Source organism: Polyodon spathula, chromosome 21 (assembly GCF_017654505.1).
Source record: "Polyodon spathula isolate WHYD16114869_AA chromosome 21, ASM1765450v1, whole genome shotgun sequence".
Taxonomy (NCBI): domain Eukaryota; kingdom Metazoa; phylum Chordata; class Actinopteri; order Acipenseriformes; family Polyodontidae; genus Polyodon; species Polyodon spathula.
This window is the reverse complement of record NC_054554.1, coordinates 23,004,193-23,027,757: the sequence shown is the minus strand read 5'-3', so window position 1 is coordinate 23,027,757 and position 23,565 is coordinate 23,004,193. Positions and strand designations below refer to the sequence as shown.

The window sequence follows — 23,565 nt, the reverse complement described above, 5'->3', positions numbered from 1 at the left end:
ATCACATAAAGTCGCAACGCTTAAAGGGTTTTGTGATGTCTCAGTGAAGAATCATGCATGTTAAAACAAATGCATTCCTCTAACAGACTATTTTTTTTTTTTTATTATGGTATTTTGAGCACGAAACAAAAAACACTGACAAAAGTTCCATCCCTAATCATCTCCATAGTTTAATAGAGACAATATTCAGAACAGGCACATCACACATTAAATCATCAACTGTCAAATTAACAGACCAGTTTGGCCATGTCATCTAGGCAGCACCTCATAAAGTTAATAACTGGCAGTTAAAAGAACAGACTGTTGAAGACCCCCGGGGTCTGAGTGCTGACAAAGTAACCAAAAGCATTGCGACATTTTTCTTTCCTATGGAAGGCTCATAGCCAACATCATAAAAAGTAAGCAAAACAAAATCTATCACGTACATGTAAACACAACAAGAGTATAAAATAATAGTCTCGTGTTTTAGTTTCCTCGTCTTGCAGCCCATGTGAGTCAGCCATGTGATTTCACTTGTATTTTAGTTTAGATTCCATTCAGATTGCTTTTGCCAGCGAGAAGGAAATCTCACACTTTCACACCAAAGTAAATGTTCATGATCTCTCAGTAGAGCTATGAGGTTTTGGCTCCATACTCAACTTGTCAGTTTTCATTTCATTTTTTCAGGGCAGCTCTTTATGAAGTCTGCCATTACTGATGAGCTGTTATTAACTTATCCTCTCCTGCGGCTGGCTTAACTGAGATTTAATTTCTTAAAGAAATCCACAACAACAAAAAAAGGAATAGGAAGTCAAATCTCAGCTATCCTGATGGGCCATGTGCCACGAAGCAGACAGAGATAGAAGTGACATTTGGACAAGGGAAAGAACATTAACCCCTCATATTCTGTATAGAAAATACAAATTTTGAGTACCGATGCAAAAGTAAAAAAGTTTACTTGCAAGCAACGTTGTGTGCTGTTTGATCGGAAAACTGATGAAAATGGAATTAGAAAAAACACTGGAATCAGTTTAGACAATTACCTCACCAGCTGCTGCCAAAGCCTGTGTTAAAGGGTAAGTAGTGGGGTTCCAAAATCATATAGCGTTATATGTCCCCACGTGTTGCTACAACTGTTTAAATAATGTAAAATAAGGCATTTTATTTTCATTGTTAACATCCTGACAACGTTTTACACTTCTAACTTTAAAGCCTGTTTCAAAGCTATTTTCAAAATGTCTGCTGTGGTGCACTGGGGCTTGAGATCTGTCCTCTAAATCACTGTAGGAGGAGCAATAAAAAAGTGCTCTGGCTTTTCTGTTCCATACCACGTCATGGATCATTATTGCTGTTACCTGTTTGACAAAGTGGGCAATAATCCTTGCACTGAGTGCACTAGAGCAGACATTTTGAAAATAACTTTGAAACAGACTTTAAAGTTAGAAGTGTAAAAAGTTGTCAGGATGTTACCAATGAAAATAAAAATTACAGGTAGGTGATTTTTAAACAGTTGTAGCAACACATGGGGACGCGCAATGCTGTATTTTTCAGAACCCTGCTATCTACTCTTTAAGTTATATAAAATGGAAGCCGATGCATATTAAATCTGCTAATTTGAATTTAAATTAGTGATGGCTTTTAAAGTTGTTTATAAAAGGTGGTTACCTATAGTATTTTCACCAATCAGAAAGCAGAATCAGAACCCGTTGGAGGTATAATTAAAGCAGTAATCTAATTGAAACTGGATGACTTCAAGCAGATAAGGACCAGCTGCTTGTCTGCCTCTGGCTCTGGCTACTAACACACAGACAAGCCAATTGTTTGCTGCTGGTTACTGACTGCTTTCCAAGGGGGGGACTATTGCTATTACTAACATGTCTGGCTCCAGACAGTGCACAGCAGTTAACATCTACAGTGTTCTTTGGCTGTCTCCACTCCAGACCCTATCAGCTGCTTTTTTCGAGGTAGGACTTTGTCCATTTCAAGTAAAACATCAATAGTATTTGCCTTAAGCTATTTTAAAACAACAAAACTGGAACTGACATTAGCGACAGTTAACCTTGGAATAAAAATCAAGTCATTGCACATTTCTGTGGATCAAACACATGACAGGAAGCTTAATGTAACATTTGCCACATTGTGATTTGATTATTTTAATACCAGCTATTTTTTAAAGAGCTGGTGTTTCCTGGCTTTCAGCTGGGTTATTTGAGTCCATAAGGTTAATGCTTTTGTATAAATCAGAAGTCTTATCTTAGCATCGTCTATACATTGTAGGTTTCTTCAGTGTAATAAAAGGGAAATTTGGTCAAATAACAGGAGATCATTGACAAGTCAAAGCAAAAACTAACTTCTAAAACGTTTTTTTTTTTTTTTTTAAGAATATACTTTTGTGTTGAATTAACACTTGACCTTTCTGCGGTGGAAAGTGCTCTAAACCTCTTTCATATCTTTCTGAATACATATCCCTAATCAAAGAAGAAGAAGAACTCCCACAGGAATAGATGGATTCCCCAGATTCCATAACAACAACAACATGGAAAGCATATAGCATATGTCAGGCATTCATTTTAAATACTTGCAATATTTTTTAGTAGAGTCTGTTACATGAATGTAATGGGGTTCAGGGATTTTTCTGCTTATGCAAATTGTGGCCTGTACTCAATTCGATATTCTTTCAATGTTACTCTGTAATAGTTTCACTGATCTTGAAATCAGTACTGATTATATTGTTGAAGCAATTGTAATAGCTTACAGCTACAGAACTGTGATTACAGCAACAAATTGCTGTTTTCTAATAGAAAGCAACTGTGTTATTTGTGACTAATGTTAGTCATCAAAATGCACATTACAGATGTGAGAACACAGGGTATAGGAGAACAATGCAAAGTTAATAGAAGTAGTAGTTTAACAAAAACAAATATCGTAACATGATTCAAGATCTTGTGTAACTCCACTGAGATGAAACACCTTATCTGTATGTGACACCCTGTCTCTGCTAATGGGGTTTGGGGGCACTGAAGACTTTGGAATTAAATTCTCCCTGCCAGAGTGAATTTAACCAATGCCAATATACTTTGACCTGGATTGGAATTTAAAAAGGACATCATGGTCACTTTCTACTGCCTCCGAGTGCAAGATAACATGTTTTTATATGCCTGATAAGGAGAGCTTTCCATTTAAAGTGCTGTATATTATGCAAACCGTTCAATGTTTTGTTTTGTTTTGTTTTGCTTTGTTTTGTTTTAATTACTGGTCAATGTATGATAAAAAGATCAGAGTGAAACTTTATAAAATAAACATTTTAAAAACACAGGTCCCCCTGGGTTAGTTGTATACAGCATCTTTTTCAACATATAAATAAACGAACACAATGTTTTTCATCTATAACTTAGAATACTGGTACTGCTCAATCATGAAATGAAAGAAACATTAAAGAAATGTCTTTGTCTAGTTGTAGACCAGAGGTCCTACTTTTTGGGACCCATTTTTAAAAACACTAATGAGAAAGGAAAAACTGCACTGAATGTGCTGTATATAGTATGTAAGTATCACAAGGTCTCTCCACCGCAACAGAGAAAAATAGATTTTTGTACATTATGTATATTTGATAAAACAGATGTTTCAAGGCAGTTCTGTGGGCCTCCAAAGGTCCCTTTTCCCCAGTATGTGAGCCATTATCACAGACAAACGTTTAACACCCTTGCAATATATGGTTGCCTTTTCCACTCTAAAGAAGTTAATTATTCACAGCTGCTGTATAGATGATTAATAATAATAATAATAATAAGAAGAAGAAATAATAATAAGAATAAGAAAGCAAAAGGAGGAATCAGAGATGAGTTAATTTATAGTTAGTGCCATGGTCAGCCTACAGTATGTATTATGTCAGCTATTGCTGTCCCGTCTCCTATAACAGGGAATGGTGACATTATCAGTCTCATAGCACTTGGCTGGTGCATTCCCAGCTGCTACTTCCAAGCAGCTCCTGTAGGGAACGGGGTGTAACAAAAAATGTTTAATAAATACATCAAGTGGAAACAACTGCAGTTAAATAGTCAGGGTCAATAACCAGACTCTATACATACGTGGACTATGTTTGCATTTATAAACAAATAAATAAATATATACAAAAGATGTGTCGCAAACATCTGCTTTTACAGTATAGTTTGTATTTTTATATCTGAAGTCTAATTTTTCTAAGAGGTTTTTAAGAAACATAACATTAAATGCAAGGACTCTTCTAAACTAAAATAGCGTATAAACAGTGAGAGTACGTTTTACTTTGTCTACTGTGTTTAACAGATTAGTAGCAGCGAACAATAACCTTGTCAGCAGTGTTTTGTGGGTAAACGTTAGCTGGAAGTGTAGTACAGTACGCATGTATACTATTAGGCAAATTGAAGGCTGCCACATGATGCAATGACAAACCCTATGCAAATGCATCCATTTGAGGGAGTACCAGGGTTAAAAGTTGGCACTCCCGAGAAAATACAGATAAATGCGAGTTTAATATAGGTATATAATATAAAAAATGTCATACAAATTTAAATTAGTGATAGAAAATATTGATAGCATCAGTTTTCGCATTAGACAGGTTTGTCTGCTTGACTTTAATTTAGCTGTCCTTTGGAATGTGTGAGTGTTTGAAGTTATAGATTAAAGAAAGAAAAAAATGTTTACATTTAACGCAGAAAAGTAAGATTGCAAAACCTTGGATCTACCTAATTTGTTTTTCTTTAACAGATGGAACTACAATGAAACAGATTGTGGGAGAGAGTTTATATTAACTGAACATATAACAGTATTGTTTTTATATATTATACTTACTATTTGTGTTATTATTATTATTATTATTATTATTAGTAGTAGTAATAGTATTTGTATTCTTATATCTTGCACTTTATTCAAACAAAGGATAACTGTTTTGTACTCTTATACTGATAACAGCTGAATTACTTCTGGGAAACGACAGTCAGGCAACAGGCCAGCAGCTTTTCATCTGAAAAAAAAGATGTAATCTCCTTTAGATGCGAAAGAGTTAAGGTGAGGGAATGAGGCTTCTTGACTCCTGTTTACTTTCACTCTGGAGTTCTGCTATCAGAAGGCACTTGTCTTCTGATTGGCCGGCCTGCAGTTGGTAGTAAGTGGGATCGAATATCAAGGCAACATCCCACTAGTGATGTCCCAAGCTGAGTTTGACAGGGGAGCTTCCAGCTCGGTCATTGTGCTGATAGTAAACTTTTAGTTGGAGGAGGGTTTTGCTGATCTGTAGCTTTTCAGCCCCTCCCAGTGCTGGGGGTATCATTTGCTGTCTTATTGAGGAACAGTGCTAGATGGGACCAAAACCTTTCACAAGTTTTGCTGGCTGGCTGGCTGACTGACTGACTGACTGAAGTAGCAACCCCAAGGGGAAGAGCAGAGTGTAGTAATTTAAAAAGATACTCTCCTTTTTTAATGAAGTGGTTTGCTAGCACTGATCAGACTCACTCCTTGGAGCTGGTTAATGGTTTAATTTGAGCTTTGCAGTTTTTGTCGTTTGCTGTTGGAATTGTATACAGATCATCATCATGACTCTTCTTGGTTCAGAGCATTCTCTGCTCATTCGCAGCAAGTTCAGATCAGGTAAGACTTGCTCTCAAGTTTATAAACTTGCCACTGTTTCAGCTCTTCTTATTTAGCAAGTGACAACACATTGCATGACTTCTGCTTGTAATCTCAGGTATGTATTTATACATTTCTCCTGTGTTAGTTAAAGGGTATGTAGACTTGTTTATCTCTTCCTCTTAGTGAGGAATTAGTGTAGCTCGCAAATGGAATTACAGTCATAACACTATGTGAGGTTCTGAATCCTTGTTATTTGTAAAGTGAAAGAAATGCAGGTATGATTTGGTTTATTACTTAATATCTACACAGATGTGCTTTCATCAGTAATACATTGTGTATTAGTTTTTGAGTTTGGAGAGGGAATGGATGCCTCATTGACAGTGTTCCAGCATCTGTTTTCAATGGGGGGGGGGGGGGGGGGGGGTTTGAAATATTAGTTGCATTTTATATCATGGTAAAATTGCTTTATCAGTACCACCTGGATATCGTGCAACAGATGTAGCTCATTGGGTTTCAAAGTTTGTATGTATCATTTTTGTTGTACGCTTGAGAAAGGAACCTTGTCATTTATGAGCAAACACATATTAGCTTTTTATATTGTCAAGTTACACCTGTAAATAATGTTTTAGCAGTTTTCATTTAAATGAATGAAAATAATACTGTAATTAGTTCCTATATACAAAAAGTTATTCAGCAGTATTTGCAACAATACATATGCGTAAATAACTGTATACATGACTATCTTTTCTTTTAATTGCCAGTACTAAAATACAATACTATTTTTTAAATGAGTATAAATGAGTATTTACTGCTAAAGCTCTCAGACAGTGACAGCGGTAACATCACTCACACTTTGCTTTGACAGTTTGTTCAAAATTGGTAAAGAGTTTGTTGGTCAAACAGAAGACTGCCTGACTGCTTGCATTGGTTAGGGTGTGTCTGAGCTTTGCTTGTAGATCAGAATCAGCTCATACCTTTTGCTGGAGGTTAACCAAGTACAGTTTTTTTTTTTTTTTTTTTTTTTTTTTTTCCCCCAAAAAAGATCTTATGATTCTAATTAGCTTGTGTTCCATAACTTTGTAACATTTGTGTAACTTGAGTCTATACTGCCACCTCTCTGATGAAAATGTTATTGAAATGTGTGTTGCAATGATAGGTACTTCGTAGGTACTGTGGTTATTCCAGCAGAAATGTAATGGCTAAGCTTGCATTAGATTTTTATGGTCTATGATTTTTATAAATCACAGTTTTAACCATACACATACATTGAGAATTATTTATAGCAACCCAAGTACATTCCTCCCAATACATCACTTCTTTCCCCAGCCGTTGACACTTACAGATGTGACAATATGTGAATGATACAATATTTAAAAAATAAAATAACAAACTATTTACGATGTAATGTAGGTACAATTGGCAATTATTAACTTTATTCAAAAAATTGATATTTTTTTTACATCAGCTTCTATAGTACTTCAAGCTATTTTGTATATATTTTTAAACAGATTTCTCCAAAGCGAAATTTTACTAAAATGAACATGACTGCTGAGGAACCACATTATCATTCAACAAGATAACAACTCTAATCACTCTTGGAAAATGGGAAGGGGTTGTTAAAAAAATAAAAAATAAAAAAATAAACATCAGTGCCCTAAGCCATAACCTTTACACCACTGCAAATCCTTTATGTAGCTACATGACAGGAAAATACCTTAAGTGTCAAAGACAACAGACTTGATTACATAATTTCATCTATAGAAGCAGTTTGAGTTTGTAAATACTTCAAATATTTTATATACATTGAATGCTTTCAAGCAACCTTAGACAGATTTCTACAAATAATGAAATGCACAGATAAGATTTTTTAAGGTACTGTCAATGATAATTATTACAATGGATTTTAGAAGCACTGCTGTGCATGTCAGGTGTTGGGTTGTTAACCGTCCTCTTCCAGTGACCCAATATATCAGCTGTTGCCATCACTCAGCTTTCAAGACAAATAGCATACAGTTAAATAACTTTTATTTGTATGACACGTTGCAAAAATAAATTCCATTAACCCTCTTAATACATTACACCTAAAAACACCCCACAAAGCCGGTAGTTGATAAGTTGAAGCCATTAGCGGGTGTGAAGAAATTTGCTTGCTTGCACATCTCTGTATTGATGGAGGCGTCAGGTTTTCAGGAATTTCAGTGAGAATTGGTAGGTATTAGAAGCACGAATCCCCACCTTGTGGTGTTAATGACCTTTTGAGGGCTGCTGGCTATGGTTAAAGCAATCACCAAGGAGAGAGAGAGAGAGAGAGAGAGAGAGAGAGAGAGAGAGAGAGAGATTTGAAGCATTATGTAATATCAACTAGAATAAACTGACCTGACATGCTTTAGCAAGTGAAAATTGAGATTGTAGCACCATCAACTTGGATGTCTGGACCAGAGGATCCTGTTGGCAAGCTGTCAGTTCATTTTTAATGACCTCATTGCACTCCCACCAAAGCCCTAATCTAGCTTCACTTCTGAGAGAGCATGGAGTTACAAACCACCCACAAAGACATGAAATTTCAAATGTGTTTACAGGGTTAGAACTCCCCTCAATTACATATCTTAATTACATGATGGGAAGGCAGGAGTTTGTAAAAACCAGACCCCTATTAAATAATCTGTTACTCCCCTACAGCTGCATGAAAAACCCCTTAAAGCAAACCTCAGGTGAGACTTGTATATGCTGTGAAAAGTGCAATCTGTTCAGAGTAAATTAAACAGGACCCACTGGTGTTGGTCAATCAGATATAAAAGGATCTAACGGCCTTCAAAAACATGACAGACCATGAAAAGGGGCGGGCTGAGGGAGAGAGAGGTATTCCTAGTTACAGAACCTGCTTGCTAACAGTTTCTGTTTACTAAGCTGCACACTTCACATTGGTCCCCACTGCTCCTCATTAAAAGGAACTGTTGTTGAAGCCCTGGGGGGTTGAGTTTGTCCCAACTGCAGTTTTTAAGAATGCTCTTTTCATTGTAAAGCTTAAGAGAGGGAAGCTTCCAGCAGTGCCACATGCCCCTGTCATAGAGAAACTTTGGAACATGTCCCAGTGAATGTTCATACAGCCTGACTAAGACCACTGGAAAGGAAAACAAACTTATTCTGAATTAGGAGATGTTTTGAATATTCAGATACTAAAAACTGCAGTTTATAAATTTGTATGCAAAACATGTTCATTTTGTTAGGGTTATTCATATTCTCCAACTGCAAACCTACTGTACTACAACTGTTTTTTTAAACATTGGTATCAGGTGACTTTATTTTGCTAATCATATTCAGTAGGGAGTTGACTTCCCCACTTTCAAGCCCAGTACAAAAATACTGTTGGCAGGTATATTTACAGCAGACAACTGGTGTTACTATTTATAAGAGATTAATGTAAATCATCTGGTTCTTATTGCTTGGAAAGATATTCAATCCAGAGGATCTTTAAACCTGAGATTACCCTGGTATATAGAACAGACTAGCACTCTCACGATTACCAGTAGTTTCTGTTCATATATAAGAATGGTGAAGTTTTAGGTATCAGTTATAACAAAACTCTGCATCCAAACACTACAGCTGATATGCTGTAGCTTGCAAGACTGCAACAGTTGTATACCAATTAAGTTCACACCATTCATATGCAGTGTTTTCAATCAAGGTTGTTATTATTCAAAAAAGCTGGGGGTGGGGTGGGGGGGGGGGGGGGGGGGGGGGGCTATCAAGGAATGTAAACATGACTGATATATTGAAGGCACCCAGGTCACTCTGCCCAAGCCTAAAGAAGACTCATTGGCTTGGCCACTAAAAAAATAAATGCCTTGAAAAACAAACTTTGTTTTTTCTCTGGTAGACAAGAAGACTGCTAGTGTGGAGTGTTTAGGAATGCAATAGCCCAGTGTTGCAGTTCAGTAATCTGTCAAGTGCTCTGCCATTAAAAGGAAATGTACACTGATAGCATCCCTATAAAACTTCAATTTTCTCAGGCTTTTATTTATGCGCAACCCAGCAAAAAAAAGTTTGTTTTCTTGTTTTACACTTTCTTTTACCATACTTTTTAGTACCTTACTTACCTGTGCTTTAGCTATTTTGTAACCCTATGCTATGAAAACCAAAAAAATTTGGTGAGTAATTTACATGCTGTATTTAAAAGGTAAATACTCTTCAAAACAGTGGCCCAGATATATACTTTTTACAGCTGAGATCTAGTCAAATCACATTTTCTATGATCATTTTTGGTAAAAAGCCTCTCAAGTCAGTCTTCAGATCTGAGGATTATGAGGTGCCCATTTCCTTCTGATCTGCAAGGGTTAAAGAAGAGAGGTAGCACACCATAACAGTTTATAAGGATAAAACAGGTTCTTGGAACAGGTTAGGTTTCCAGGAACGCTGTACACTGATATTGCAAGCTTAGCAAAAGGATCTGGGATAATTTCATTTGTACACTGTAGGCAAAGCAGTGCACAGTAGATTTTCAGCATTTCCTCTTATTAGAAAGGGCAGTTTTAATTTAAGAGCAGGGGTGATAGCTCTGGTGCTCCTGTTGAAATGAGTGGAAACAGGCGGCATCATGACACTGTTATCATCCCTTAAAGGGGGGGAAGGTTTCCAGCAGTGCTCCTCTGTCCTGTCTGGTAATAAAAGAAAGCTGTTTTTGAAACATATGCATAACTTCAAAAGCTAGTACTGTCTTCATCAGTGTCGTCATAGCTGTATGTCTCCTGTTATGCTGCTTTATTGATTCCTTATTTCTTTTTTCGTAGTATTTTGTTTGTTTTGTTTTTGTTGTCAGACCAGGGAGATTCGTTCCCAGATGCAGAAAGGTTAAAGGTCACTCATTCTGGAGTCACTAAGCAACTGCAGATGACACAATCTTTGTCGGTTCTCTTTTCAGACCTTCCCTTTTTCATTCTTTTAAAGGCTTTGCAAGCAAAGAGCCTTAAACAAAGTATTAGCCCAAGCAAGAAAATTAGCACGCTACCAAAACAATATTTAGAATTAAAATTACAATTTTTGAGAAATTTAACTCTTTCCTTAGGAAAAATGTATTTGACATGGTAATTTATTTCATATTACTAGTTTAAACATGTGTGGGTGTTATTTAAAAGGAGGGAGACAGAGGTTCTGTTAACACAGACACCAGACTGGTCTGACCTATATATTCAGTGTTTGGAATTGTTTATGTAAAAAACTATGAATTTGTATGATAATTGAGTGTTTGGCTATTAAAAATTGTAGCAGCGATTCATAAATGGCATCAATAAAAAAAACAATTTAAAAATGAAAGGAATTTCAAACAGGAACTGGTATGCCCAGATGGCTTGATTTACATTTGCCCAAACAACGGCACATTTTAACAAAAAGTAGGTACAAATTCATGGAAGCAAAGAGGTTATTGACTGAGCTGAACACTATAAAGATGCATCTGTCTTTTCTGAAAATAGAGCCCAGCTGTTTTGGTAAAGTGGGCAGCATGTTTTGGTTTTCATTCACTCTATATTATATTATATTTAGGATGCCAACATACCTTTCTGGCAGTGTCTTAATATAGACACCATGTGGGTAATGCACAGTATGCACTTTTTTCTGGAACCAGTAATGTTGTTTATCCATGGTAAGGTTTCATGGATTCTACCATCTAAAAAACAGACAAATCTCAGGTCACTGGCTCCAGTAATAAGTGACCACAACAGTACAGCATAATGAAACCACATGTATGCAACTTTTCACCACAGTTTATTAACTCTGGGAACACACTATGTCTCTGATGCCCAGGACTCCAATTATTCATATGGTTTAGTGATTGACTTCCTAATATTAATTTGTATTGTCTGGCACACCCAACCCCTCTCCCCCTACCCTACTAAAGACCACACACTGCATAAGAGCTTGTTTAAAAGCCAGGAGCTGTGTTTATGATAGTTCGACATCCTGCTTTATTTAAATATTTGGAAGTCTGCAGTTATTGTATGTTTTTACATGACAGCATTTCTCCAAATTTCTTCGTAATGTCTTTAGTGGGCAAGGTATCCTCCTCGTAAATCCTCAAATAAAGCAGTGTTTTGGAAAGATAAAGCACCTTGCAAGTACTAAGCATGTTGCTGAACATTTGCTCTTGGGTAAGAATCCTCTTACAAAACAAGAAAGCTCCACAGTCAGTCTGACTGCACTGGAGTTGAAGAAGGGTATCTAACAAAGTAATATAGAAGCCCTTTCGTCTTATGAGACTAAACATTCTTATTAGAAGAGTGCTTATCTGGAGGTTATCAGAACTGGCCTGCATGGCTATGGAATTCAGTTATATATCACTGGGAATATTTACATTATACTGGCAAATGTCAGTTACATAAAAGTCATTCAGTTTCTTTGTTGTCAATTTCATTTTGACCGTATTTTTTCCCCACAATTTATCACCTTCTTGTATTTTAACTTTTTTGTATGTAATTTTTTTCTTGCACATTCTTTCTGGTGATTAATTCTAATCATAACTTTGCCATGCTTAGATTTTTGGATCAATTATTGACATAACTAATGATTACGAGATGAAAGTGAACGGGAAACCAAAACAAAATAAAAAATAAACCTGTTCCTCATGTTTGTATTGCAGATTAGTATTACATGGAAACAAATTTTCACTAAACTAAACTAAAAAAAAAAAAAAAAAAAGATGTGTGTCAAGTTTATATTGAAACGGTAATGAAGAAAAATAGCAGGAGAGAAAAAACAGTAAAGTGAATGCTGTGTTTTGTTAAGTTTTAGGTTAGGATGTTTAGCAGTTATTTATATACATAGTACATTATAAGGAGGTCTAATTCGACAGTGCAGTGTTTCAAGTCTGGTGAGAGGGTGTTCAGTCAAGGGTTAAGGATCAGTAGAAACTTGACCTAAGCTTGTGCCAGACTCATCCTGACCTTCTGACCCTATTCCAGGTAATGGTTCTGATCTTCTTATCAGGCAGAAGTGCTGATGACCTTTAAGGTAAGACTTTACCCTTAACTTGTGTTGTCTTCTTGTTCTTCTTCCAGTTCTGCAATTGAGGCTTCAGCAGAGGAGGACAAGGGAGCAGCTGGCAGACCATGGCATTATGCCTCGTAAGTGCTTCGACATTCTCTTTTTCTTTGGTTCAATTTGCAGAGTAACACAAAAGGAGCATCTTGGAACATCTAATATTAGAATATACAATGTATTTAGAGAATGTACATTACTGAATTCCAACTGGATCTGTATTTTGCAAATTAATACACTGTTTAATAGAAAAGTGACATTTTAAATCGGCAAAAGTAATAATTTGAATGGTTTTCGTCTATATAATAATAATATATTTATTTTTATAAAGCAGCTTTCATAATGGACAACCAATGCAAATCACTTTACAGAGGTAGGCTGTGAACTGTGCATTATATGCAGAGTCACTTACAATAGGACACTGATTTAACATCTCATCCCCTGGATGGAGCACAAGGAGGCTAAGTGACTTGCTCAGGGTCACACAGTGAGTCAGTCAGTGGCAGATGTGGGATTTGTGCCCTGGACTTTAACCACTGGACCACATTGTCTCCTGTCTCTTGCCTATTGACAAATATCAAAACACTCAATCAGAATTCTAAGGTCATGTTATACTAAACGAAGTAGAGAAACGTTTTGGCTCGTGCCTTCAGTGTACTAGCAGTCAATATTATAAATGATTGGATGCGGGATCTACGGCTTGATATCAATTGTAAAAAAACAAAACAAGATCAGCTTGTGCACTGCAAAGATGTGCCTATAGCAAACATCACACAAATATTTATATTAGAAAAATGAATCTGCAAAAGCACAGTTTTACAAAATCGTTTTCAGTTAGATTTTACGACTCATACACAGCAGAGTAAATATTTTCCTTTTGCCATGCTGTATTTTCTGTTTATATGGCTTTAACATAATATAAACAGTGCTGTATTCAGGTATTTGGCGTATTACATGGGTTATTGTCACAGATGACTTGAGTAGTGCGTGTGGGTGGTGACGTCAGATTCAGAAAGCAGCAGTAAAACACAGACGATACGGGGTGAAACTGAGGCGCTATGGCTAAGCTCAGTGAGTTTATTAAACAAACAAATAAAAGATTTAAACAAAACACAAAACACTGCACACAAAACAAATAGTGCGTTGGCCAAATTAAATAGACAGACACAACAGACGAAACAAAACCAAACAGTGGAAGAACAAACAAGAACCGTGCTGATGCTTCCAGCACGAAATAGCAATTGTCATTTTTATTTAAAGTTTACTCCCTACTTTCTCTCTCCCGTTCTCCACTCTCGAACACACAACCCTGAGTGAGTGAAAAATGCATCTATATATATGGCTGTGCCAGGATTCAATTACTAATTAATTATTCACTTGAATCACTAATTTGTGCAACCCCCATGCTCACATATTATTACATACTTTATCTGCACATGGAGTGATTGTGCAATCCCCGTGCCTATATACAACTATATATTTAACAACACTCATGCTAACTATCCCACATTATATACCGTGCACCACATATATATATATATATATATATATATATATATATATATATATATATATATATAATATATATATATATATATATATATATATATATATATATATACACACCAACATTAACACACCACACGCAACATATAACACAAAATACACACAGGGGAGGGGAACACTGCCACAGTTATCAATAAATAATACCATTACATTTGAAAAGAGATGTCCAGAGGTTTGCCCTAACATGACCTGCTGGACACCATGCATTGCCAATCAGGTTGAAGGCAGGTTTTTTATCTGGCTCACAGGTAGCACTACCCACGTTCCAGGGAGCTCACCTCCTGAAAAGGACTAAAGCCCTAACAATGACAAAACTTGATCTAGTAGGGGTGAACATGTACAAGTATTAAACATCAGCTTCCATTGGCAGCAAACAAATAACAGAGAGGCCTGCAACTGACCTCCGAGGAATGTTTTAGTGTATGAAAAGCCTCCTCCTTAGGACAAAGTTATAGTAGTAGCACCTGTTTCTACCTAATAAATGTAAAGCTCTGTTTTCTTGATAAAATGATTCGAAATGCAGCCCTAAAAGATTAAACCTTTGTTTTAAGTACAGCATTTTTAGATTTCCTATTGGAAGTTATTACATTAGAATGCTCTTGTGGGAATAAGATGGTCTTATGTATTGTTTTACATATAAATGCTTAAAACAAAATGTGAAAACACAATCGTCACTAAATGTAATGGCAATCATAGGTTTCTGACTTTGATAGCACATTATTTAGGTAGCGTGAATAAGGTATTAGAGACTCTGCTAAATTTTCTGCTGGGCTAAGAGATGGTAACTGACTGCTGCAGCAGGTTAGGGTCTTGCAATAAACACTTTGGGCTTAACTTTCAGCTGGGATAAAGAGGATTAAGAACATACAAATTCACTCAAACAGATACATGCAGATCCATTTGCTTTTTGGTTAATTATCAATGATATGTTAGTTCAAAGAAAGTACTCAAGTACTCTAATCCATATTAATGTGGCAAATTAATAATAACATTTATATTTATGAATCCTTTATAAGGGGGAGTGAGCAGGGTGTATTGACCCCAGCTTGTACAGAATGGCAATAATTGTATTGAATGGGCATGAGCATGAAAATAAAAGATAACTGAGCATAAGTATACAGGGGGAAGGAATCCAGAAGCCATACTTATCCATTTCAAGGAGTCTGTCTGAGATAAGACCTGCAGTAAAGTGATCAGTCGGACTTGGTTAGCTTTTAAAAGAATGTTGGATTGTTAGTTTATCTGTTGATTAGATGACTGTAGACTTAGCAAAACAGATGGAAAGCTTTTGAAATGTTTTGCTAGGGTGTTGAAATTTATTTTAAACAGGGGCTTGCAATATATTTTCAAATGAACAGTGATGATAGTTCTCTAACCAGACTTAAATGTTATGAGAGCAACTAGTTATTAGTAGTAAGAGTTGTTCTTGATTTACCTTAAATGTCAATAAGAAATTACAGTGAATATACTGCTTTTTGATCTGCAGTACATACAGTACTGGTATTTAGCATGTTTGCCAATTTATTTTATTAATTTAGCTTTCGGTCTAACTTATTTTTTCTTTTGAAAACATCTGGTACGTATTAGCCTCTAGTCTCCGAGTTGGCCCTCTTAGCGTTGTTTGGCCTCTGGGTGCTACATCACTGGCTAAAAGATTGGTGGTATAAGCACTTGGAAGTGTGTGTGTGTGTGGCTCGTTCATCTGTCTCAGTGGGTTTTTTGCAAACACTAAAATATGATCCCAGTCAGTTTATGTATAAAATCAAAAGAACAGACATACCCTTACTTATCCTTTACTGTACTACATTCTTGTGGCGCTTACTAATGCGTTTGATAAGGCTCTTCAACTAGCCAGAACTCAGAAGGGTAGACAAAAAAGGACTTGACACGCCAAACTTTCCATACACAATTCCTCACAATAACAATTATCACAATAACACATCCAGTGTAAAACTACCACCAAATACAACACTTCCTCAGATTCCGTTTTAATCTGTTTTTCTAAAGCATTTGACACTCAGTGAAAAAAAAAAGATTGTCTTAAATATTATTTTCTCTTAACAACTTCATAATGTTATATTCCTGTTGTCAGAATTCCCTTTGTTCACATTCTGTTTGTTCCTAATTCTGATGTATGTCTTTAAACACTACAGTAACTATGACCGCTTTACCCTAACCCTGAACATAACCCTTACAGATGTTCACTTGTTGCACAACACTATTTAGTACATTCATAAATAGGGTATTTCACTATGAAGGATAACCTTTTTTATTCTGCTCTTCTCTTAATGTGCATCTACTACTTGTTGTACCTCAGGATATTGGATTTGTGCAATGTGCAGGCTAGTTGTGTTTGTGTCCCTTACTGCTTTCTTCCTTTAGAGAAAAGGTGGGGGTCAATAAAGACAATAAAGCAGCCTCCTTCCTCAGGTCTCATGTACAGTATTAGTATGCAGTCAAAGAGAAACACTGAGGTCACAATTACTGGAGTTAACAGCTGCAGAACAAATGTGTTCTCTCATTGTGGCATGCCTGTGGTTAATTTAACATTCTAGACATCTCTAGAGCAAGCAGATGATTTTAATATCCTTTAAAGAAGGTTATTCACTCTAGAATAAATGGGGGGGGGGTTCATTTTGAACTTTTAATTTACAGTGATTTTGACGATTTAAGTCATAACACTTTAAATACAGTAATAATTATTCAACAGTGCTTCTTTGACTTTCTTTAGATGTTGTTCAAACTGTTACAGGATGATCGTAAAATATAACAAACACTGTCATAGCAATATATTTTTTGTTTGTTTGCCTTTTGCCCCTTTGCAGGGAATAATTCTGGAAATAGAAATGTAACCTTTGTCTGACTCGGTTTGTCCTCAAGACTATCACTTCCTAGAAATGACAGACCTGCATTTTTCGTGGTATTAAAAAAAAAAAAAATTGCGTCATAACTAAGAGCACAATCCTGACGGATGTTTGGTGTTGTTCAATACATTATGTTGGTGTCACATTTAAAACAGGGCGTTTAGATGCTGTAACTGAAGCCTCATGTATTTTAGAATGTCCAGTTGTTGCAAATGTGTATTTATTTAGGATTAATTTAACAAATGCTTGTCAAATGGCTTATTGATCTACCTTGTAATCAGTCTGATTTGACTGTGTTTATTATTCTAGCATTGAAGAGCCCAGCTGTATTCCATGAGCAGAGGAAAAATCTTGAGAGATCCAAGGTAACAATTGCTAGCAGTACTAATTCTCAATATAAAACAGATGATAGGGGGCCATAATTCAGGAAACAACAGTACAGAGATATCAAAATGACAACTTTCCAAGGCATTACTCTGAACAAACCAATATCTTAATTGATAACCAGAGCAAGCAGTCACCAGATAAAGGGTGCCTTCACAGTTGTGTAGTGCATAACCACTATTGCTGTAGTCATAAATGAATTAGACACTTACGTTTATTATTTATGTATTTAAAAAGTCATATTTGAATAGATGCTTTACAGCTTACTTAATGGGAGCATCCCAACAGTTTTTCTTTTTCAACATGTGGCTCATTTTGTTTACGGTATTGTTATAACTTATTCAGTGTTAGAACATCGCTGTAGACTTCAGAAGTATATGCTGGGCTACTATTAAATAATTCCCTTTGGAAATCACACAGTATAAAGCACATTTTCTTTACTGCAAGCTTCAACCAGTATATATTAAACACACACACATAGTCAAAACAAAAGCAGCACACTTTTTTTTCCACTGCTTACAGTTCTCTGTAGTTGCCAGGTCTGCTGCCTGGTGAATGACTTCAATTTGTAAATGAATGGAAACCCTGCTCTTTTCTGTAGGTTTCACACCTTTGCCTTAATTAAGTGACCCTTGTCAGTATACAGCCAAACTGCCATTTGACTTGGCAGTAAACCCTGAGATTTCTCAGCATACTGAAGACTGTCTGACTTCACCAACCGAAGTACTCTCAGGGAGCAGCAGAAAAAGAAAAACACTATGCATAGCCCTCTGATAAGATTGTGATTGATATCTCAGAGTATCAAGTTAAAAATATGTAATAAAATAGATGATGTGTAAATGATAATTATTGTCCTAAAATACAGATTTTTTTTTTTTTTTTTTTTTTTATATTATGTTATTGTTTTGTCATCCAGAAGCATAGCACATGTGTTAGGAGAAAAGCAAAATTTGAATTAATTGCTTTGTACTTTTAAAGATTAGTTATCGCTGCTCCTTTTATGAAGTTGTACACCAGTCTGTCTGTAGGACTTCCCCATTGCGCTTTGAGTCTGGTTTGAAACAACACCAGCATAAGGCATTGGTCACTATTTTACCACATACATCTCTTGTTTTTATATTTTACAGACAGAGGATTACTTAAAGCACAAGATCAAAAGCAGACCAGAGAAGTCAGATTTGGTCAATATGCATATTTTACAAGGTAAGAGGCGACTTCATTGTTGCCACTTTGCTCTAAAGCAAGTGGCTACTAAGTATGTATTTATCACCGCTGCTTATCTTAATCAAGCAACAACTTCTGCCAGAAGTTTCAGGCTATTTTATTCCAATATTTAAAGCTGTAAAGATTGACAAAATGGGACGTTAGGGTCACCAACATCATTTGAAAACACATCAGATTTTACAAATAATTTGTCATTATATTGTTTGGCAAACTACACTTTATATACAAAGCCACCATACATTTAGTGGTTTGATTTTGCAAATACACAGTTGTGGTGCATACAGTAAACCTGAATAAAATTGAGTGAGATTAGTTTCAGTAGTTTATCAGGAGAGATTAATATCCCGCAATTCATTCTCAGATTATTGTAACTGTAGAGAGACTTGCCTGGTAAAGACATTACCGCGTGGGGTGTGGTTATGATTAGGGCTTGAACTTTCGGTTTTTATTTTCCAAATCTCTACCTCCCTTTAAATGTTAATTAGTCATTGCTAAGCTGTCTCTGCATCCTAACAAAGAGAGAACTGCTAGTTAATGACTGGATTTAAGATTTTTTTTTTCTTTGCTACAAATCAAGGAAATTTGAAATGCTGAACTTGCTATCAGTGTACGCTCTGTACTGGGTATTTTATTTTAATCTTTCAGGACAACTCTGTTAAATGAGTGAAAACAACAAAAGCCCAACGATAAACTAGGCGATTAGGATCAGCGATGAGCAGTTAACGTAATTGATCATGTCATTTTGAAATAAAAAATAAAGCAAAACAGAATCAGGCTCAGTCAAGATATGAGGGTGAAAACAAGTGATATTGTTTTGTAATTAAGTGATTTTTCCGTTTCATTAGGAAGCAGAATCAGCTCAAAATAAGTTTAAAGGGACATCATGTGATCAAAAATAAAAGCCAAAAACTTCAAACCCTAGTTATGATACAAACGCACATACAACTTTTTTCTTAAGTAGAAATCCTTTCATTGATTTATAGTGGAGCCTGGAATTGCTACAGTGGATTAATAATGCTTATCATTATGTTTACTGTGCAGACTCCGCTGCGGAAGGGTCCTTACAAGCTACTCAGATGAAACTGAAGCGAGCCAGACTAGCCGACGATCTTAATGAGAAAATTGCACTCAGACCAGGCCCTTTGGAGCTGGTAGAAAAGAATATCATTCCCGTTGATTCCGCTGTAAAAGAAGCTGCAGTGAAAGGTATCTGACAATAAAAAAATAGACATGCACTTGCTTTGCTAACCACATACCGAAGTGTTTGAGGATCCCCTATAACACATAGCATGATCAGAGAAGGACTGGCTTTTTCCACTTGTCTGTCACCAAACACAATTTCTCAGATCTGCAAAAAATGTTTGTACTGATTCTCTTATAGAAACTATTCAAAATAAATACACAATCTAAAAACTTTGTAACTTTCTCTTAAATTCTTCCTGTCAATGGTATCCTGTTAGACAAACAATAAAACGTAGCTAGTTAATTACTTGTTGTTTACTGAAAAAAAAATAAAAAAACTACACTTTCAACACGATGCATTTGCAGGGTTTTTTTTTTTAGTAAAATTTAGATTTTATTATTATTTTTTTATTGGTAAAGTTTGATTTTTGAGGCTTTTCAAAACTTAATTTGTAGTGCATACAAACTAAAAGAAAAAATTCTGTGAAGGCCATTTAAACTCTAGCGGCATTCCTTTGCATAGTAAAGGGCTTTCACTTTGATTAAAACACGTTGGCCACTGGGCGAGAAAATGTCCCTTGCCATGCAGTGCATAGCTGAAGGCTGATATCAGCTGCTGTTTATGCTGCTGTCCTGTCATCACCTCAAGCAATAGGTTAGTATGCACAAAGCTCATGCAATGGAAATTAGCAGAGGCCGAGCTCCATTATGTTTGAGATTAGTGTAGAGACATGGGGTCCTGAAATCAAGGAGATATACAGGCTTGGGGACAATACAAGATAGGAAGAAAAGTATGGCATTTGTCATCCCCACGTTGTATAGATGACTGCTCCTGCTGCTGGAAAAAGAACTGATAGAAGGCAACTTGAAAAAACATTTCAAGAAATGAGTGTTCCTTTTTTTCTGTCTGCAAGATAATACTGCAACCCAAAAATAGACACAAACGATTGACAAATGATTGATAATTTAGACTTATTTCTGGACTATCCACATAGATCTTGTTTTCACCTGCTTAGAAAAAATACTTGATTGATACAATTGCAGTTTGTGAGAAATTGGGGTTAAGTATAGTTTTATTTAAAACTTGGTCTCCTCGAATAAAATATAATTGTCCTCTCTGTGGCAACTGCATTAATCAAGGCTTTACTAATGGATAAATCAATTTACTTGCACTTTCCTTAGAGACTGCATTAACAAAACTAATGGTATTTGTTTTGTCTTTCTAAAATAAAGTTGGCACTAACTCTGTTATCCTTAACTTCATAAATCACATATTTAGAGCTACCAGTGCTATTATCATTTGGGGTTCTACTAAACCACCTACAAAGATTCTGACAGATCTTTGCCATAATGCAGCTGTCCCTTTCTGAACCAACTGGGAGACTCTTATTGGCAATAAATTTAAAAAGGGGATAAATAGTCAAGGCGCGAATTGACTTGACTAGCATGGTGGCCTTGGACGAGTGCATTAACACTTTTCATTCAAAGGTGTTGGGTTCACCCCCAATGTGTGAAAACCAATTGCTAAGATGATAAACTTGATTTAATTTTTTTTTATAACACTTTAAAATGGGTCAAATTTTATACGAATTTCAAGTTTCATTGGAGCAACATCTGAATAACAAATGTTTGGCTGTACTTTTGTAATGATTTTTCTAGTCCACAAATTCATAAATCAATTTATTTCAAAGAGAGCTTTGCATTTTGGGTTAGCAACCCTTAGGTGTACCTTATTCTTCTTTTTCCACTATGTCCAAGCATAGAGTCCTCCAAATGACCTAATATGACACAACTAGACAGCTTGCAGTCAGGTGTCCACAGGGTTTTGTATAGAACCTGAGTAAGGCCAAATAGACAGGTGTAGGAAATAAAACCACCCCTTTGTACTTACAGAGAGGCCCCAACATTGCCAGTGTACAAAATGCTGGGATTAAAACCAGGAGCTGTATTTGGCAGTTCACATGTTCAGATACAAAGCGAATCCCCCTGCCTACTGTCCTGCAGTTAAGCCTCTAGTTGACAATGTATGTCTCTGCATTGTGGTTATTAAGGGTAGGGGGTAAGGGTATCATTGGAATCAAGAGCTTGTCAGTTTTATTCTAGTTAAGATACAGATTACAAAGAAGCTGTTTTGTAATTTGTTGTTATGTCTATAAAGCAGTTCCTGTTTTCTTGCAAATCCACCTATTAAAAAAAAAAAAGCGCATACATAGTGATTTTGGCAGTTGTACCTCTAAATGTATGAGTGTTTGATGTTATGGATAGATTCAACTCATGAATAACCACTGTCCCATCTGAAAAGGTCAAATGACCATACAACACGCACATCACAGTATACAACAATGAACTTAAAAATAGATTTTCATTAAGTTTTTAATTAACTAAATGTAGCAGGTGGTTCATCATGATGCAACTTTATTTACTACTGCTGTTGGCTTTCTTTATTCATGCAGTGAATCATGAAAAGTTCCCCAAACAAGAAGACTCGTACACATTTGAAGAAGACAGCAGCAGCGACAGTCTGTCTCCTGAACAGCTGCGGAGTGACGAGTCTCAGGGTTCGGTGTGCTCACCCCCAGAAACAAAGAGCCCTGAAGAGTCTCCCCCAGACTCAGCAGGAGCTGCACAGCAGGTGAGGGCTTGAACAACCAAATCCACTAATGGACCAGCCCTGGCCTTGTCCGATAGGAATGCAATGCATGCTCTACAGGTCATGTGTTCTGGCATCCACAATTGGAACTCTATATTAGGGTGTGTGACGGGGTACACTCCACCCCTGTGTGCATATGTATTTATATTTGTATTTGTTTTATTATTAATATTTAAATTGTATTGTTTGTGTGTAAAAACACACCGTTTTATTGTTATTGTTTGCAGCCTGAATGGGGTTCAAATGCTCCATCCAGAAAAAATTGTGAGAATGAGTGGTCAACAGCGAATGATTATTGACAAACTGGCTGTTGACCACACATACGAGAAACCCTGTGCCAAATGTGGCAGAGAGATAAACAAGGTAATTAATAGACAGTTAATCCCTCGGCCCCAATATAAAAACTAGCAGCTTTGGCTGAACGGGGTTGGTGTGTTCAGGGAGAAAAAAATGTGAGTTGAAGAGAAATTGAAACGAAAATAAAAACTGCTACTCATGCTGGCTTGACACCTGTAAGAGACTTGTTTTATTTAGGGTTTGGTCAGTGTTTGTTTAGTATCTGTTTGCTTTGGCCACTGTGCCTTTTTGTTTCTGTGAAGAGTTTTGTTTTGTTCAGCCTTTTTATTTATTAATTGAGCACGCAAGCAGCGCTTTCATACCCTGCAGTACTGTCTTTCTGTGCCATCTTCTTCTGGGTCTGACGTCACCACGAAGCCAACCTGTTCACAGGGGGTATGCAACTTGAACATTTCTTGTTGGACCTTTGCATACACAATGTCTTGCAACTTCATTTACTCCATGTATATTCTGTGAACAGCAGGACAAGCCCATTTTAATGACCTTTAATCCAGAATACCAAATGTTCCTTGAAGACATAGAGGTCGCACAGATCAGCAGAAATGTCTGGAATGCTAGTGGGGATTCCGTAGCTGTGCTTATAACTAAAATAATGTACCAATAATTGTTGTTATTTTTCTGCACTTGTTAAATATAAAAATACAAAAACAGTTTTTGTTGGGGTTTTTTGTCTGAAATATTGAAAAGAACCTCTGTGTGAGTGTTTTGATACATTTGATTGAA

General features: G+C 36.2%; 1 protein-coding gene across 5 annotated transcripts in view; it reads left to right on the top strand.

The window, feature by feature from the left end:
* LOC121296410 (myocardin-like) overlaps positions 1-23,565 on the top strand; it is a 195,561-nt gene that overhangs the window by 160,832 nt on the left and 11,164 nt on the right. For 3 of the 5 annotated variants that reach the window (XM_041221938.1, XM_041221937.1, XM_041221934.1), the window contains exons 4-8: positions 12,636-12,701; positions 17,355-17,410; positions 18,557-18,632; positions 19,695-19,859; positions 22,289-22,467. In XM_041221938.1, the coding sequence (XP_041077872.1) occupies positions 12,636-12,701; positions 17,355-17,410; positions 18,557-18,632; positions 19,695-19,859; positions 22,289-22,467 (542 nt within the window). Of the gene's footprint in view, positions 1-5,189; positions 5,605-12,635; positions 12,702-17,354; positions 17,411-18,556; positions 18,633-19,694; positions 19,860-22,288; positions 22,468-23,565 lie in introns of those variants that run through there. The other 2 variants (XM_041221935.1, XM_041221939.1) reach the window with 2 other exon arrangements.